At 43.5% G+C, this 17,743-nt stretch overlaps 1 protein-coding gene across 4 annotated transcripts in view; it reads right to left on the bottom strand.

Moving 5' to 3' along the window:
• The window catches only part of DIS3L2 (DIS3 like 3'-5' exoribonuclease 2), a 165,779-nt gene that overhangs the window by 98,772 nt on the left and 49,264 nt on the right, over nucleotides 1-17,743 (bottom strand). For all 4 annotated transcript variants that reach the window (XM_052686880.1, XM_052686879.1, XM_052686882.1 and 1 more), the window contains exons 7-8: nucleotides 12,034-12,268; nucleotides 477-583 (exon numbers count right to left, since the gene is read on the bottom strand). In XM_052686880.1, the coding sequence (XP_052542840.1) occupies nucleotides 477-583; nucleotides 12,034-12,268 (342 nt within the window). The remainder of the gene's footprint in view (nucleotides 1-476; nucleotides 584-12,033; nucleotides 12,269-17,743) is intronic.

The following is a 17,743-nucleotide window of genomic DNA, read 5'->3' as shown; positions in this document are numbered from 1 at the left end:
CTGCCACGCTGGAGGAGACCAGTGGGCAGCGCAGCCCAGAGCGGGGACCAGAATGAGAGGCTGCACAGGAAAGCACAAGACGTGGAAAAGACCTGACCCAGCCTGTCCCACCAGTCTCTTGACATTCGAAGATTGGCTCAAGTCTTGAACCAACAGCACTAACAGCCCTTCCAAAGTCTTTAAGTATTAATTCTGACAACTCTGGATATTCTGACACACATACTAGTATCCAATTTTTTTTTTTTTTTTTTTCTGATTCTTGTTAAATAATTTTGCCTAACAAAGAAAGGGAATTTAAACTAGCATAATTGGAAAAAATAACAATACACTTGAGTTTTATCAGATCGGACAATTACTCTCTTTGAAACAGGGAATGTTTATTCAAAGATCAACAAATGGAGGCTAGAGGGAAGCCAATGCTGGTCCTCCTTCAGCCTCTGGAAGCACACTCATGCTGCCACTTTCTATGGACTTACCTTAGCTGTCCTCTGAAGGAACTTATCTGGGAGGAGCCTGGGATCGTTCACCTTGGGTACCTCCTCTTGTTTTGTTCTGTGCACAGCACCCATCCCACCAGCTTTCACTGCAACAAACGAGAAACACAGCCGTTACTGTAGCATGTTTCCATCAAAATACAATGCGAGGTGCATGAATTAGACTTATCTGAAAGGAGTGCTGATGCATCTGAAAGTGCTTGCATAGCCAAGTATTAAGCAACTTTATTTCTACAGACTACAAAAGAAAGCAGGTATATGCTCACTTACCATGGAGATCTGCTGAAAAACAACAAAAGTCAAAACAAATCCAAACTTTACAAGTACAATTTTATCAGCCATAATAAACAAAATGGTGCAAAACACACTATTTCTTAAATACTAAGAAATACATTAATTTCCTGGCACTACTTAGTTGGAGTCATTAACATTATATAAACAGTCCTTTAAGTACATACATTCATTTAATATTTAATTTCCTTAACAAATGTTACGCAAGGTTATAAAACACATGTTTATCTTAGACATTGAAACCACATCTACTAAGCTGACCCTCTTCGGCTGCAGACCAGGATTATTAAAGAGCCTTATGAAAGTAATTGCTGCGTATGACAAACAGCCACGCTCCTTCCCCTTGAAACTCCTTCACCAGATGCCAAGAGTATTTAAATCAACTGACAGCTAAATTCCAGTTCACAATTTTCACAATGAAAGTATCTGTTACAGGCAGCCAGCACGCCAATGCTTTTTGTATTTACAAACAGCCAACGCAATCCTTGCCATCGAGACGGCTTGGAGCAGCCCCCTGCGAGCCAAATGGCTGCTGAGAGCCCGCGGCAACTGGTCTGACAGCAGCTTTAGGACGTGGTTGTTGTCTGGAGGAGGCTCGGGAGAGACCTTACTGCTCTCTACAACTCCCTGGAAAGAGGTTGTGGCAAGGTGGGGTTCAGCCTCTTCTTGCACGTAACAGCGATAGGATGACAGAGAATGGCCTCAGGTTGTGCTAGGGGACTTTCAGCTTGGATACTTGGGAAAAATGCTTCCCATAAAGAGTGGTGATGCACTGGCACAGGCTGCCCAGGGAGCGGTGGAGTCACTGTTCCTGCAGGTGTTCAGGAACCATGAGAATGTGGCACTGAGACGTGGTCAGTGGGCAGCATTGGTGGTAGTTGTATTAGATGATCCTAGATGATCCTACAGGTCTTTTCCAACCGTAGTGACTCTATGATTCTCCCTCACTCTTGCTGGATGAACTCGGGTTTGCCACAACAAGGGCTACTGAGGGATAAATCCCCCATGGAACCTCACGGTTACGAACAAGTTGGGAAAAAACCTGCTGGGATCATTATACACAGTTTAAAAAGTGGAGATATTCAAGTTACACACCTCATTGCTTTTCTCCTCTAAGATCGCTGTCAGCTAGAGGCTGGACCAGGAAATTGGTCAGCAAAGAATGAAAGCAAGGAGCCATTCTATTTTCTTAAAAATTTTCGAGACATCAGTTAATAGGAAAGGGTTTATGGTGTGCCAACCGTAAAGACAACTTGGACAAAGAACGGGACGGTCCGAGACAAGCAAAAATTGGCAGGCAGGGAGGGCAAGAGGAGCTTGGTAGCCTTCCAAGGCCAGCCGTGCAGGCACACCTGACGCAAGCTCAGTGCTTTCCTGGAGTGAACTCTGCCACCATGCAGCACATGCTGGATGGAAGAGGAACCAGAGCTACACGTGTCTGGAAAAAGCAAGATTTGCACTCACTGCTTTCCCAGCATAGCAGAATGACAGCACTGACCTGAGGCACATCAGACAAGAATGAGAAGAGCACCATGCTCGACGAATACGTCCCTATTAACGCTGACTTATTTCCACTTTTCCTTCCAATTCCAATTTCTCTAAAAAGCTGCTTGCATTTTTTCACAAAAGCAGGAAGAAAAGGAGCCAGCAGCAGCGTCCTTGGAAGGTATCACATGCACACATAGAAAAGCACAGAACCACCAGCAGGGGCTGTCACTTAGAGCCCAGCAAATGGGTCACCAGCAGGTCCTTCACCTGGGACAAAGAACAGGCAGGACTGCTGTATTTCTGCCTATGCAAACCCAGGACAGGTACCAGAAGGCATATGAAGTCCCACTCTGACACATGGCAGAGCCTGCCTCTTGCCTTCACAGCCAAAATCAACCAGGGGCCTTTGGCTGGCTGGAGAATACCTCCTTCCTCAGGGGTCTCTCCAATTACAGCAGCCCTCCCAAAAAATCCTGGAGTTAGTAGAAACTCCATCAGAAGGAGGGTCAGATCTGCAACATTAACAGAAAAAAAAAAGAAGAAAGTAAATCCCAGACATCTACTTATTCCTCCCACCTTTCTCTAGTATCTAAAAGGCCAACACATACATTCACTGTTGGACAACACTCTTGAAACCAAGGACAGGAAAACAGATGCACAAGAAGCTCTGTACTCTTGGGGCTAAAAGATGTGGACTTTTTGATAGCTCATAGCTGCTTCCTTTGAAGTTAACATTCTGCTGATAACAGGGCTACATCTAATGCTCAAAAGTCTACAGCAGCAGAGCACCAGCAGCACAGCTTCCTTACAACAAAGGCAGTGAGAAATCTGTCACCCGAGTCCCCTAAACACAGTCCAACAGTACTGCACATCTGCCTTCATAGAATCATACAGGTTGGAAAAGACTTCTAGGATCATCTAGTCCAACCACCCACCTACCACCACCACTGCCCACGTCCCTCAGTGCCACATCTCTATGCTTCTTGAAGACCTCCAGGGATGGTGACTCTCCCACCTCCCTGGGCAGCCTGTGCCAATGCATCACCACTCTTCCTGAAAAGTACTTTTCCCAAATACCCAACCTGAACTTGCCCTGGCACAACTTGAGGCCATTCTTTCTATTCACTGTCTTTTCTATTGTCTTTCTATTCATTGAAGCTGGAATTTGATGGGTGGATGGAGAGAGGAACCGGGGCTCCTGTAGAAGCTGGTGGTCCAGAAGATCTGAGCTGGGAGACAGCTCACAGAGCGAAGCAGAGCCATAGAGGCAATTCTAAAGGAGAGTTAACTTGTTAGAGAAGCAGATTTTTGAGCAGGGGAGGTGGGAAGAAACTCCTTGCATTATGCCAAACTGAAAATGAATTATTCTGACCCCTTTACTGTAGTGGTTATCCAATGACCATTCAATATTTCCACCCTGGGCAAAGACATGTTTTCTGAGAAAGATTTACTATGTTAGCTTGGGCAATACTTCATAAGCTTATCTTACAGTGAAAACACACTTCAGCAACTAGGATCCAGTGAAACTGCATTATAATCTCAGTGTTTTCCTTTCAGCGATTATCTGACAAACCAAAACTGTAACAGTCTTACTTTAAAAAAATACATATTAGGCACTAGATACAAAAAGCAAGTCAAATTAGTTATGTTATTACCAAAAAAATTGATCCAGGACGTTGTGGAATTTGCCTCCCTCTGTCACAGATGGATAGAGGCAGCTTCAGAGCACAGTCAGATCTGCCTGACAGCATTCCTAGCTCAAACTTTTCCCTTTTTTTTTTTTTAAGCTCCCCCAAATTTCCTTCTACAATTAAATTACCAGGCATTAAGACATGGCCAAAGTGGACCAAAAGTCATCAGACTAGAGTTCTGATTACTTGTGACAGATCCAAAGTTATTTTCACTATGGTCACTGTGGAAATTTGTAATTCTGTCCAAAAAGAATACAATTAAAGATGCAATATCCACTTGCAAATGAAAATATATCACAGTTTCAGATCTCAAAAACAACTCACTGGAAAAAAAGAAAAGTCTTCTCTCTCTGGATGGAAAGAAACAAGTTTTTAAAGAAATATAGTTTAATATTTGCTACTTCAGCTAGAAGAACCATCTGCTTGAGAAGTTAGCCGGCTTACATGGGCATACCTACACAGCTCATCAGAAGGCAGCCATGGTAGGAAGCTTGTAAAAAATGAAAATGGGACTCTTCAGTTTGGTGCTCAGGTAGCAGAACATCTGTAAGCTTTCCAAGAGCAAAGCTTATTACTTCCTAACCGAGTGGCAAAATTCAGGTTTTCTGCTGTCTGTTTCAATAAGCAGTTTTCGGCTTATTTTGTTTTAGTGCCACAAAACAGGGAAATTGATGTTTAAAAAAAACCACACAATTGATGATAAATATCACCTCAAGGGCTGTGAGCTACACCACGCTGAAACGACGCGGTTTTAAAGTTCTGCCCACTAACAAGAGACACGTGGAAAGGGAAACTCCCCGAAACCAAAATCGAGTACATTTAAATGCATGCACACATCCTGGATCACAGCCATTGTGCTCTGATCCTAATGTCAGGGATAACAGATAAGGGATAAGAAAGAAGCACATTTCTGCTAATGGTGCTGCACGGTTCTTCACATTCACTCACTGGTGCTCATTTGCACGGAGCAGGTTTCTACTCCAGAATGCAAAACCACTGGTACTAACCAATACTTCACATCCATACCTGGTCTCACACATCACCAAGTAAACCAAAATGCAATTTTCTGAGGGTCATAGGAATCTGGTTTCTTAGAAAGATCTGTTCCTGGTCAAACGATTTCAGCTTCTAGAAACTTGTTTTGGTTCCTAGAGAGGTAGACAACATAATTTGATGTGAAATCCAGTCACTACTTGGGCGGTGAAAGGGCCAATTCACTTGTCACCAGACACAATCCAGAACTAGAACTTACATTAAATAAGCTACGAGTCTTGCTTGGGAAAAAGCCACACAAGAAGCAACATTTTGCAAGTATTTATACCTACACACATAGAGCTTTCCACTTGTGATGGAGGGAGCACACAGCTGGCTGTGACAACACTGCTAAGATAACAGCTTTGGAATTCAACAAGTGCAGCTTGTCCAAATTCAGCCTAACTGCTCCTGTGTGCAACGTGGGAAGGCTCTGCAGGTATAAAAGAAAAGCAGCTTTGAAACACACAGCACTCCTGAGCTGCCTCACCGCAGAGCAGTGTGGCAACAGAACATAAGTAACTTCCCAGAGATGCTGGTTTTGAACACTCTAAGCAGACTCATCCTGCCACAGCCATTCGTGTCTGAACACCTGGATTCAAACATCTGCATATCCAATGGCATGCTGACCTGGAGACTCAGATAATGACCAAGGAGATTTATGAAGATGCACACAAATGGGAGGAGACCCTCAGAGAGGGAAAGGAAGGGCATAATAACAGATATGTACAGCAAAAAAAAATGACCATCTGCAATAACACAGAGCAAAGGCAACGTGGAGACGTGAGTACAGCCAGCTTCCTTACACACACAGCTCAGCCTAGCACAGCCATCTACTTGTATTTAGCCACCTCCACGAGAAAGGAGAGTGGAGATGGCAGAATGATGAGATAGAAGTGTCAGTGCTCCTTAGAACCCTCTAAGCCTGATCAACAAAGATTCAACATCCTTTTGGAAAGCTGCCATCTCACCCAAGAGATCAAACTGTGTCTTCTCTCAGTAGCCACACAACATTACTGCAACCACAGCGCTGGTAATCAGACCTCAGACCCTTTTCCATCCTTGAGAAGCTGCCAGTCAACAGGGGGGCTGGAAGCTCTATTGCAACAGAATTAAATCTCCAAAAACTCAGGCAGCGCGACAGTCTACAGAAATACAGTTTTATTACATTAACAACAAGGAAAATTAAAATGTTACAAAAACATTTCCATTAACTATTTTGCCTACTTAATGTTCTTCCTTCCTGTACGTGCATTTGTTCCCAAAGCCCGTGTGTCCAATTTTACAATTGCATGGAAAATATGTTAACTAAATGAACTCTAATCTGATTCATCCTGGAAATCACACTGCTAACAATGACCATACTCTAACATGTTTATCTTCACACCCTCCATTCAGTTGCAATACCATAACCTCTCCTTTTTCTTGACCTAGACTCCTAACTCAAAGGAGAAACACAGGTGAATTCAGGAACATATGGTAATACGCTGAACTTAATCTAATTCCCATTAACTAACTGCCAAAGTAATTTTTTTTTTCTTTGTTTAAGAAGTCATTTGGGGGTCAAGATAACTTACTGGGAAAGAACAGCATAAGAAGCTTCCGCAACATTAACTTCCACTGCAGGCATCAGCTGTGCAACAGAAGAACAACAGAGGCTTAGCCAGTCTGTAGCATTCATTCAATGCTACTTTAAAGCCCACTTTGTCCAACACCAGTTGAACACCTTTAAGTTGCTGTACTGTTTACTCTTCAAGACATCTATGCTCTTGTATACAAAAAGTTACAGCAACAACCAGAAGAACTAGATCCAGAGACCTGCAAACGTGAACTTATGATGAACGAATACAGAGCTGAGTCGAGCAGCTGAAATGGCTCCAGCTCCTCTGCTGGTTTTCCAGGCTTCAAGCAGAGTGAAACCGATCTGATTTTTGACAGTTCCACCTCAAGGATTTCTATTAAAAGCCGTGTAACTGAGAAGATTTCCTGGTGAGCTTTCACTCTGTTGCGGCCTAGAAATGTTCAGAGCTATGCAGTGGAGACAATCCATCTCCAGAAAGCTGCAGGCTAGGAAAGAACCATGAAGGCTCCTTACCAGTACTCAGAACAAACAGGAGCCTCTGAAGAAGAGAGAGGAACATTTATTCCTTCCAGCAGCCAGTGAGGTTGGTGGGCTCCAAATTTGTCACAGATTTAATGTCAGCTAAACTAAAAGAATGGGACCTGAGCAGAGCGGAGGGACGAGCACATTGTCCACATTCACATCACCACCACCCTTCCCTACCAGGGGCCTTGGCCAAGCAGGGAAATGGAAATATTGCTCTAAGCTCTGCCTATGCCAATATGAGACACTGCTGACTGCAGAAGGGCTCCAGGTGAGCATAGAAGCACCCGCTCACGTCAAAGGAAAAAAGAGAAGACTCACAGAAGCTCTGGAGAGTTGCAGAGGTGCAAACCAAACCTAAGATCATGGATACATTTTTCCTCTTTGTGAGAAGGATCCAAAAGTCTTTCTGAGCCCTGACTGTAGAGCAGAACCTCAAGCAAAAAGCGCATTACTGCATGGCCATAATGCAAAGGTACCGAACGTCACTGCTCCTACTGAACCAAGCAACCCCAAGGTATTCAGTAACATCCTGTGCTCAGCAGCATGGACACCAAGCAATTTTAGGTGATAATTGCTGACCTCACCAAATTTATTGGAGACTGAGATAGTCACATCTGACTTGAAAAGAGGTGGACCAGAGTCCACCTGACCAATGCTGAACAGGCAGGGAGACAGGACTAAGCTGTGTAGCACCTCTAGCCCAAATTCCGCCGACTCTACCTATTAACCATCAGCTATTTGTTTCAATTTTCCATCCCACAAGTGGCTGAGTTGGTTGTCAGTTTACTCTGCCCGTAAGCGAGCTATTTCTATTCAAACTTCATGACGTCAAGGCAGTGAGCAAACCTCTCACACATTTAAACTCTGATCCGCAGCAGCGTAGGTGTAAGGGGAAATCCTGAACAAACACAGCTATCTGATTGCCGCCAGGGCAGGCAGTCCACCGACCTAATTACCTCTGTGAGCCACGCTGTGGGAAGCAGGATATTCTGCCTATCTGGGAAAGTAAGATCTCTCATGAGAAGAGCTGAGAAAAGCCAAGCAAACTAGTTTGACCAAGATAGCTCTTGGCATAGTGACACGGCTTTACAAACTTTTATTTGAACATCCTTTCACAAAGAAAGGCTGAAGCATTTTATGAGCACAGCTGCCACTCTCACAAGTAGTTGCTACTGTTGCACAGCTACTTTCTCTTTATCAGAGCAAAACGATACCTATATTTAACAAGAGACAGCTCACATTTGTATAAACTCAGGTGACACACAAGCCTGTGTGAGGATACACCATCGTAAGGTATTCTGCACAGAACATCTTGCCTTTTTTCCTAGGCTGGGAGGATTCAGAAAAAAAAAAAACTATTTTTTATTACATATTGACATACAGTGTAAGGAAAATCCTTTTACAGCAGTGATAAGTCACAGAAGTAACATATTCCAACTCAGTAATAACGATACAAGTTACACCACCTCTGTTCCAGTAGTGAATGCGAATGACGATTGAGGAAAAGAATTACAGATCTGGCAAAGGTCGTACCCACTGGTGGATGACTTCTTAGCATAGCAGTGACACAGAGTAACCCTGAGAACTCAGGGTAAAACGGTGAGGATTTACCAAGCGCTACGGAGAATTAATCTTTTCTCTGCACGCAGTATTGCTCAGAGTAGCGCCAGGATACTACGCCTTGTCTTTGCCTGCGTTCCAAGAGGACATAGATGAAATCCTGGAGGGCTCAAAGCCACCAGTGAGTGAACTGAGAGGCTTTCTTCAGGTTGGACACTCACAGTGTTAATTTGTACAGTCCTCACAAGGAAAGAACAGAAAGTTTGTTCAGCGTGTAGAAATATTTGTGCCCTGGAAATACAGCTGAAAGCGCAGGAGGAAAGGAGAAAAGGGATTCCAACTTTACTAAAATAGATCTACATCCAGTGACCAGCGCTTAACATTAAGAAGATCTAACTTTGGAACAAGATCGTGTTGCTCTTCGTGTGGAACAGCTTGCTGGAGAGGAAAAGGGCTCATCACTTCCCAAACCAGAGACCTTTCTAAAGACAATCTTTAATCCAACTGCTCGGCAAAGCAGAACAAACTCGCCTGATCAAAACAGCTTCTGGTATAGTGATGTCAGTGACAAGCTTTTATGTAAAGATCCTTGAGAGCACTTCTACGAGTATGAAACTTTCAGAAATTATATAGGCTGAGAATTAGGCTCAACATAATTGTCTCTTTCATTGTCTCTTTCATACTGCAGACTTGTTTCTTGTTTATCCCATCCTTTTTCGGCTCCCTTTAAGCCCTGCAGAAGCACAGAAATCCCAATGTACAACTTCAGGAAATTCAGCCCGCTCAGACCCGGGCCACAATCAGCCTGCACAAAGTTTCATGCTTCAGAGCTTCTGACAGCAAGGTCCAACCCAAAATTATTCGTGCCGGTGCACAAATGGAGATGAAGGGAGGATTGTGCTCCAGAGAACAAAGCCATGAGGAGAGATGGGAAACAGGCCAGGGCAGAAAGGACATCACATCAGCCCATACTCCCAGCATGAACCAGAGTGCTCTTATTTGAATGACTCATCTACTTTCATTCTTCCTGGTTCATTCTGATTAGCAGCAGCAGAACAAATACATCAAAGACACTGCATAATTCTACTCCATCAGAAAGGACAAAAGTCATCTTGCAACTGAGAGACAGTTATCTACAAAGCCTGTGCATGTGCACAGAGAGTTGAGCATTGCCTAGTAATGTCTAAAGCAACTTTGGCTTTGTTGTTTTCCCCTAGATCTTCTTACCCCCCAACCCAGAGTTTGCTTTTTGTTATACTAGTGTAGCTATGGACAATTCCATTTGCTGCAGGCCCACCCTGCCTTCCAGCGCTGTTGCCTTGTTCCACTGGAAGGCCCTAGCAAGTGCAAACTTCTAAATTCTAAATTTTGCTTTGAAAAAGTGCACGTTTGGTCCTTTTAAAAAAGCATTTTGAGCCACACCTGGCTGTCCTGAGGGCAGAATTTGGCAGTGTCTCTTCTTTTTTCAGGACAATTATCACTGATGCTAGAATAACTACAGCTGTTTTCCAGGCAAGACTTAAAATGTGTATATGTGATGATATGAGAAATTGCATGGAGGACAGGAAACAAGCCAAAGTAATCATTAGCTGCTCAAAAACACCTTCAGAAAAAGCAGCATCGTAAACTTTATATGTATGAAAAAAGGAGGGCATTAAATAGCAGAGGAAGAAAGTGGAGAAAAATCCATATGGGTTGTATTGCCAAAGAAGCTGAAACAGCTATTAAGAGAGCTGATAGCAAAATAAACTCAGCAGAAATCTAACCAGCATAATCACACCAACCACAGGGCCTGAGGATGAACAAGGAAAAGACCGTGAAAAAAGAAGAAAACCACAGTGGAGAAATAGGCTGGGTTTCCACCATGTAGACAACACTGTGCTCTAACATTTGTCCTACAAACACTATCCAAAGATAGAACTGAATGGCAAAACTCCCTCAGATTTTTAGGAGACAACCTGAGGCCTCCAACAGCAGTCACTCCAGGGCACCTTGAGAACTATGACACACCAAGAAAAATAATTCCCGTTGTGCTTTTACACCCAAGCCTACTTATACAGGTGAAATAAAATACTGGCTCAAGTCTATACTTATTTTAGGTACTGGTCCCAACCTAGACTGTTTCTGACTTTTAATCTGCCATTGCTATTAAAAGCAAGACCAGAAACTCAACAGACACGTGACTCAGGATTACATCAGGAAATGAGAATTGCCAAGTCAAAGCGGCAGCTTGACAGCATGCAACTTTAACATGGGGTCCAAGATTTCAAAAAGATGGCATCAATTGCTAGCTACACAAAACAGCTGTGGACAATACAAGCAACTCCCAACACACAACTTACACTGGAAAGCAATGGAACAAGACGGAAGTTGGTTCACATAATTTGGCAGTAAATGAAAGCCAGAGGAAGTACCAGAAGGAAACAGCATCATGAACTGGTGGGGTGGCAATTCCAGTTGCGAGCTGAAACCAGTGTTTTGTCATAAAACCTGCAACACTTCTACATAAATGCTATTTCCATTTCTATTAACAGATGGGTGTGAGAAATGGAAACCTACCAACAGCATAAGCAGAGGTCTGCGCACCTCCAAAAGCAGGAAAATATCTCAGGAAAATGCAAAGTATTAAATAGAATAGCTTTACAACAACCACCAGGATTTCTCAGAGACCAACAACTACTTATAACCTAAGTTGCTGCACCAATTGTCAGAATCCTTTCGACACACAGCTCTTCAGAAGAAGAAATCTTCAGAGATTCAGTACCAGAAAGTGCATGCAAAGAACAGCATGGAATAGTCTGGGACAGGGGAGCCTATTTTATTTTGCCCTAAGCAACATTTGATGGTTTGGATGGAATTCAGATTCAGAATAAAATAGGTTTGCCTTCAAAACAGATCACATAATTGGCTTTAGGTTTTAGTGCAATTTTCTTTTTAAATGGACCAAATCTTTAAGTTGCTCATAACTCAACTGTTTGAAAACAGCAACAACCTCACTGCCCCTAAGGAAATATATTCTTATCCCCAGACTGACATACATAGATTGGCCAGCCAAACTGCGATGAAAACTGCTACAGCAGCAGCTTGAATAAAATAGCAACCAGCCGTCCCCAGACAGCCCTGAGAATTGCAAATCTAAAGGTGTGACTTCTGTTTCACAGATTTGCTTTACATCAATCACAACTACATAAAACCCAGTCCTTAATATCCATTCAGAACTACGAAGGCGGCTCAGCAGAAAGGGATAGAAGCGATAAGGCATTAAGATTTTATGCCTGCACTTTATATCTTGCAACAAAGCGAGGCAACAAAGCAATACTTCAACAGTTTGCTCAAATAAAGGTTTAAATCAGCACTCTGATCTACTCACCCTTTTCAGCGGTATCCAGGGAAAGTTTCTTGATGTCATGAGCCAACATGTCCGGCAAGTGGTCTTGTCCTCGCTCTGCATCATTATCATCAAACTGAGCTTCGATAATGACATCCGGACCCTCAGCGCCGCCTTTTGCCGCCTCTCGAGGAACACAAGTCCCCAGCATATCCTCAGGGACATCTGATTCATGCGTGGCTTCTGTTTCTTTGTCACTACCATCTGGCTTTATTACCTGGAGGAGCAGGGGATTAAAAACAAGAGGCGAGCTAAATCACTGGACTGAAGAAAGAAAACATTATCTTTCTGTTTTCATGCGCATCCCCGAGGATCTGACAATGAATTGTGGGTGGCTGGTGGCACACTGCAATTGCCATGTAATTAGCCACAGATATTGCACAATCAAAAGAAGCACCTCGCTAGGATAAAGATGGGAACAGCATGTATCCAAAACGTACTTAGAGCATAACCACCCGGCTCCTGCCAAGCCTCTAATCAGCTCCCAGAAGTTGGGAGTGAGCACAGCGATGGAGGAGGATGCGGTACAGCTGCAGGAGCTGCTCAGCCATTGTCCACAGACACAGTGCCCACCCAGGGAGCTCCCAGCACATGATTTGGAACGGACTGAAAAAGAACAGAGAGGAGAACACCGTGCCCTGTGACCTGGGGAGGAACTGGACTGTGGCAGCTCAGTAAGGCACCAACGTCTACATTTACTGTAGGCTGCTGCCTTTTTGTTAAAGGCACACCATTATTGCTGCTACCTACACAGATCTCCTAAATAAATTACCACGGGGTATGAATTCAGAGCATTTAACCAGTAACTACCTGGTAGTTCAGACAAGTAACTGGCCACTGCTACAGATTTATCCCTGCTTTGGTACAGCAGTGGCAAATAGGGAGGAGAAACCATACAACGTATGCAGAAACCCTGTCCAGGTAAAGCCAACAACCGACCTGGATGACATCCCTCCTTGTGCACTGCAGGAACTGCTCTGTCTTGGTTACACTGATCAAAACAGTTCGCACCTTGGACAAGTTTGCTTCTCCTAGCATCCTCTGCACAACAGCGAGCTGCAGTCAACCCAACCATGTAACCGACCCAAGCAATCCTGGAGCCCAGATTCAAAGCCATGTTTAAGTTTCCCTCAAGCTGCAGTACATCAGTGCAAAATTCAGATCAGGGTGGGAAAAGGAATAAACCCACTGGAGGCTGCAGGCACCAAAAGCTGGGGAACCCCATCCCAAAGTCCTCCTGGCACCACTGCTGCTGGTGATCACTGGGCACGACGCATGCTGGACGTGCTCCTCTCCCATCCCCAGTCCCCAAGCAAAGGGACCTCTAAAAATATGGGAAAAAAGCTTCCCTGTAACAGATTTTTGATAATGTGCAGTCATCAGCAAGAAGGCATAAGCAGCCTCAAGAGGTCCTAGCTGGAGACAACCATTCCAAATGAGGAAAAGTACAGTCCAGAAAGCTCCACATTTTTTTGTCCAGTAACTAAAAAGCAAATAGATCAAATCAGACCTATGCAAGCAAGACTTCCAGAACTTTAAATATACAAAGCTACATCCATGCTTCCAAGCAGTACCCATTTCTTTATAATCTTTCCACAATATGTAACAGAAAATCAATTTTAAAATGGGGTTGAATTCAAGTCTTAAAAAAAGAAAAAAACCAAAAACCTAAGATGACATTACCCTGAACTCTTGTTACCTTTTGTGACTCTGCTTTCCATCTTTATTTTCTTTTTTTTCTTTAATACGTATATAACCCGTTACCATGGCAGATTCTGAATCAAACATTCAATTGTGGAAAGAAAAAAAAGGGGGGAGGGGGCGGAAGGTTTGGCAGAAGGTGGGAAAATTGCCTATTATTAAAGCTGGCTACATTCAGTACACAAAATACTGACACACAATGGTCTGGGCAAGAACAGTCTATTAGATTAGAGAGCTGAGAAGGCTCCACACGCGAGTGATGCTGCCAGTGTGCCTCTCCAAAAAGAAAACTAGTGTCAACAGTAATGTTTGGACCCTGCTATGGTCAGATGTGGATGTACTCAGCTCTTAAGTTTCAGTTGCACCAGATGTGTGCAAGTGTGCAACTGCAGCAGGAATTCATTTTCTTCAACCCCTTCACGCTTTGCATGGGTGTTTTTTTTTCTCTTCTTAAGTCTTTCTTTGGGAGTGTGGGATGTGTTTTGGGTGCTAAATCACAGATCTTTCTATATCTAATGCAGTTAACAACATCAAATAGATCTGAATGCTAGGAAGCACTCCTCTAAAGATGCAGCACTGACAAGCTTATGCTTGAAGAGTTCATGTTGTGTTAAAGAAAGCGGCAGATACTCATTTCCTTTTAAATGCCATACACTAAAATTAGCATGCTTCCCCCAAGCTAGGATACACACCACTGCCACCAGCTCGTGTGATGCTCCAGCTGTGACTACCTAAGCCCCCAGTCACACATTTCCTTACAGATTTGCAAATGGATTTTTGAGTAAAGTTTTCCAGAGTCTGCAAAATCGTAGCCTCCACACGGAGCAGAACAGCAAAACGTTTAGATGCTGTCAAGCATGGGTGATAGGATTGGTTATCTTTGTAAGGCCAAGACAGATCACTTAGGCTGACATAACAGAGCAGGGAATTTCACAAGAATTCTTACATCACATCAAAAACCTGGGGAAGATGTTCATCACACAGCTGGAAAGTTGCATTACACTTCACAAAATTTGGAGCTCAATGGATACAATTATTCCAGTTAAGATCAAAGAGGCACTGGCCAACATGAGCTCATCACTCAGTGTCTGAAACACAGCAGCAGCCTAACTGACCAGCAGACTGACCTCTTCATGTACGCAGCATCTTGGAAGATAGACACTTTCATTATTCTGCTCTTCTGTTTCTCACTGTGCTATTGGAGTTAATACATGAAATAATGAATACAGACATAATAAATCAGAACTTCATCAGAAATGTCAAACAAATCAATTGTGCATGTCTGCCACACGTGCAGTCGAGCACTCAGTACTTTGCACAGACCCACAAAGAGAGGATTCCCTTCTAGTGTATGACCCTACTATCATGCAGACATCCCAGGATGCATGGTTGAAACCCACAAAAGAACCTTAACTTTCTGACTTGGGAAGTTAAACATCAACCTCACTGTTGTATTATTTTCATACGCTCCTTAATTAAAACAAAAATACCTTTCAAGAAGCGCTTTCTTGACATTCAGTCGCTTACTTGAATGTTTGATCCTTAAGATAGTGGCTGAATAAGTTTTCTTCCAACTTTAAACAAACACCCATTGCTGAATAAGCATCAAGTTTCTGCCCCATAGTGATTGGTTTGTAAAGTCACAGATGACTGAACACAAGATCTTTGAATGAAAATCCCATCTCAACCATAAACGTAATAAAAAACAGCTAGTGGGCAAGTGCATCCTGGCATGAATATGCATAATTTGGACAGCAGAGCAATTACCTCGCTGTATCCAGGCCAGTCTTGAAGAAGCCATCAAATGAATGATTGTCCTTACTTGGGAGGAATCTGTTCCAGCAGAAAACTGAACCAGGAAGGCGTAGATTTGAAAGCACTGAGGGCTGCCTTCTGAGCCGCAGAGAATGGCTTTCTCTGCCAGCAGCAATCTTCTATCTGCCCCGTTAGCTCCAGACTTCTAACAGACTTTCCACTTAAGCCTCCTATCCATAGGAGAAAGCACAGGCCTGTTTACTCTCACACACCGGGCATGGTGTTTCTACTGCTGCTTTCTCAATGGCAAGAGTTAACCACTCACACGTGTCTTCCATCTCCAACTACTGAGTTAGAGCAGTGACTTGCAATCTCCTTTCAGCTACGAATCCCCAGTGCTTTTACCAATACATGTACCAACTCCCCAGAATACTTAATCTTGATCCTAATAGGCCTGCCTTTCCTTCTTGCTCATCTCTGATCCTTACAAGCCACACATGGAACCACATCATCCAGGAGACACAGATACAGATGACTGCTGGACTAGGCATTGCTGGAGGTATGCACCTTGCATGGCTAAAACCTGCACACAGTGCCATTGTTTTCAACAGAAGCTCATGCAGAGTTCTCCTCCACTGCCAGCACCTTGCAGGTAGGGAAGTAGAATCACAGAAACATAGAGGTTGGAAAAGACCAAGATCACCAAGTCCAACCCCAACCCACCCCTCCCATGCCTACTAACCACGAGCCTCAATGCCACATCTTCACGGTTCTTCAGCACCTCCAGGGCTGGTGACTCCACCACCCCCCTGGGCAGAGTATCCTTACTACAAGTATTTTGGACAGGGGTTAAAAAAAGAAAGTGAAATTCATCTCAGAATGCTTGCATTAGACAGAGGGACTAATATATTAAAGTTTAGACATTTCCAGCACAACACACTCTTCCTGAGATTCTTCAGGTGAGGCTTCTCCACCATGCTGGGACATCAAGCGCTACTTTGAGCAGAGAGCATCTTAAAATATCCTTTGAACATCTCACTAATTGTGCTCGGTTTTCAAAATTGCCGTCCTTTCCCACAGCAGAACTGATTAAAAGTTTCAAAGAGAGCATTTGCTTTCACTTAGAAAGAAACAACAAATAGAACATGACTCATTCTTTAAAAAAGAAAAGTGCTTAAATGTGTTTAGATTTGACAATGAAGGAGTATGCTCGTGATATTTATCAGATTAGTCAAACTCAGTCAGCCAGACACCCTGGGAGGAGCCTTCTGCTGCTCCAGAACTCACCAAAGTCCCCAACAGAGGTCCTGCTGTGAACATGCGGTAGGAAACCCACAAGAATACAAAATAATCCATCGAGAATTAGGTTTCTGGTGGGATTCCACGGAGGTCTGCAGTTGGCCAAGCATTCACAATAATCTGAAATTACGTATTAAGTCACTGGTAATAAAACTTGTGGATGACAAAGACTTGCAGAGCAGTCAAGTCCAGTTGGTGAAGAAGGCTGATCAGAATTCAGAACGTTTGAGAACAGCCAAAAGAAAACTCAAATATCTCAGAATACGCAGCACATGCCTGTGAATGGGTCTGCCTTGGAAGCTGCTGACTGGAAAGCACGTGGAAGATTTCTAACGCAAATGTCAGCACTGGGATCCCTTCTGCTACAAACTGTAAAAGCAATCTTGGCTTTGTAACATGTCAGCAGTGGCAGACAGCAGGCTTGTGCAGTGCATCTCCTCATAGCGATACAGCACAAAAGTCAGAGATGATAGAGTACAACAGCCCTTTGCCTCAAGTCATTGAAAAGCTGACACAGCACCTCATCAAACCCACAGAATGTGCAAGATTGAAGCATCAGGTCACTTGTGCTAACTGCCTTCAGTGAGGTCCAAAGGGGCTCCTCGAGGTGCTAAAGAAAGGTGCAGTCAATTTGTCAGCACGTGGAAACGAAGGACAGGGAGCAAAGAAAGAACAGGAAGCACAAAACACAGGAACAGTTCTAAGGAAATAAGATCATCAGCCCAAGTCTATCTCCTGAGACCTGCAAATCAAGGTAAGATGCCTTCCTTCCAAAAAATACATTGCTCAAACAGAAGTTCTGCCTTAGCTATGGACAAGTTATGGTAGAGAGACAGAGTTTGGGGCAGAGCCATTGGTCTTCTCTGGTGCTGAGCTCAGTTAAGCAATAGGTTTGAAAAAGAGAAACAGGTTAAAAGGGGTTATTTTCCAAAGGAAG

Source organism: Tympanuchus pallidicinctus, unplaced genomic scaffold, assembly GCF_026119805.1.
Source record: "Tympanuchus pallidicinctus isolate F22 unplaced genomic scaffold, pur_lepc_1.0 scaffold22, whole genome shotgun sequence".
Classification (NCBI taxonomy): Eukaryota; Metazoa; Chordata; class Aves; order Galliformes; family Phasianidae; genus Tympanuchus; species Tympanuchus pallidicinctus.
Note: the sequence above shows the minus strand (reverse complement) of the source record. Positions and strands in the feature narration are given on the sequence as shown.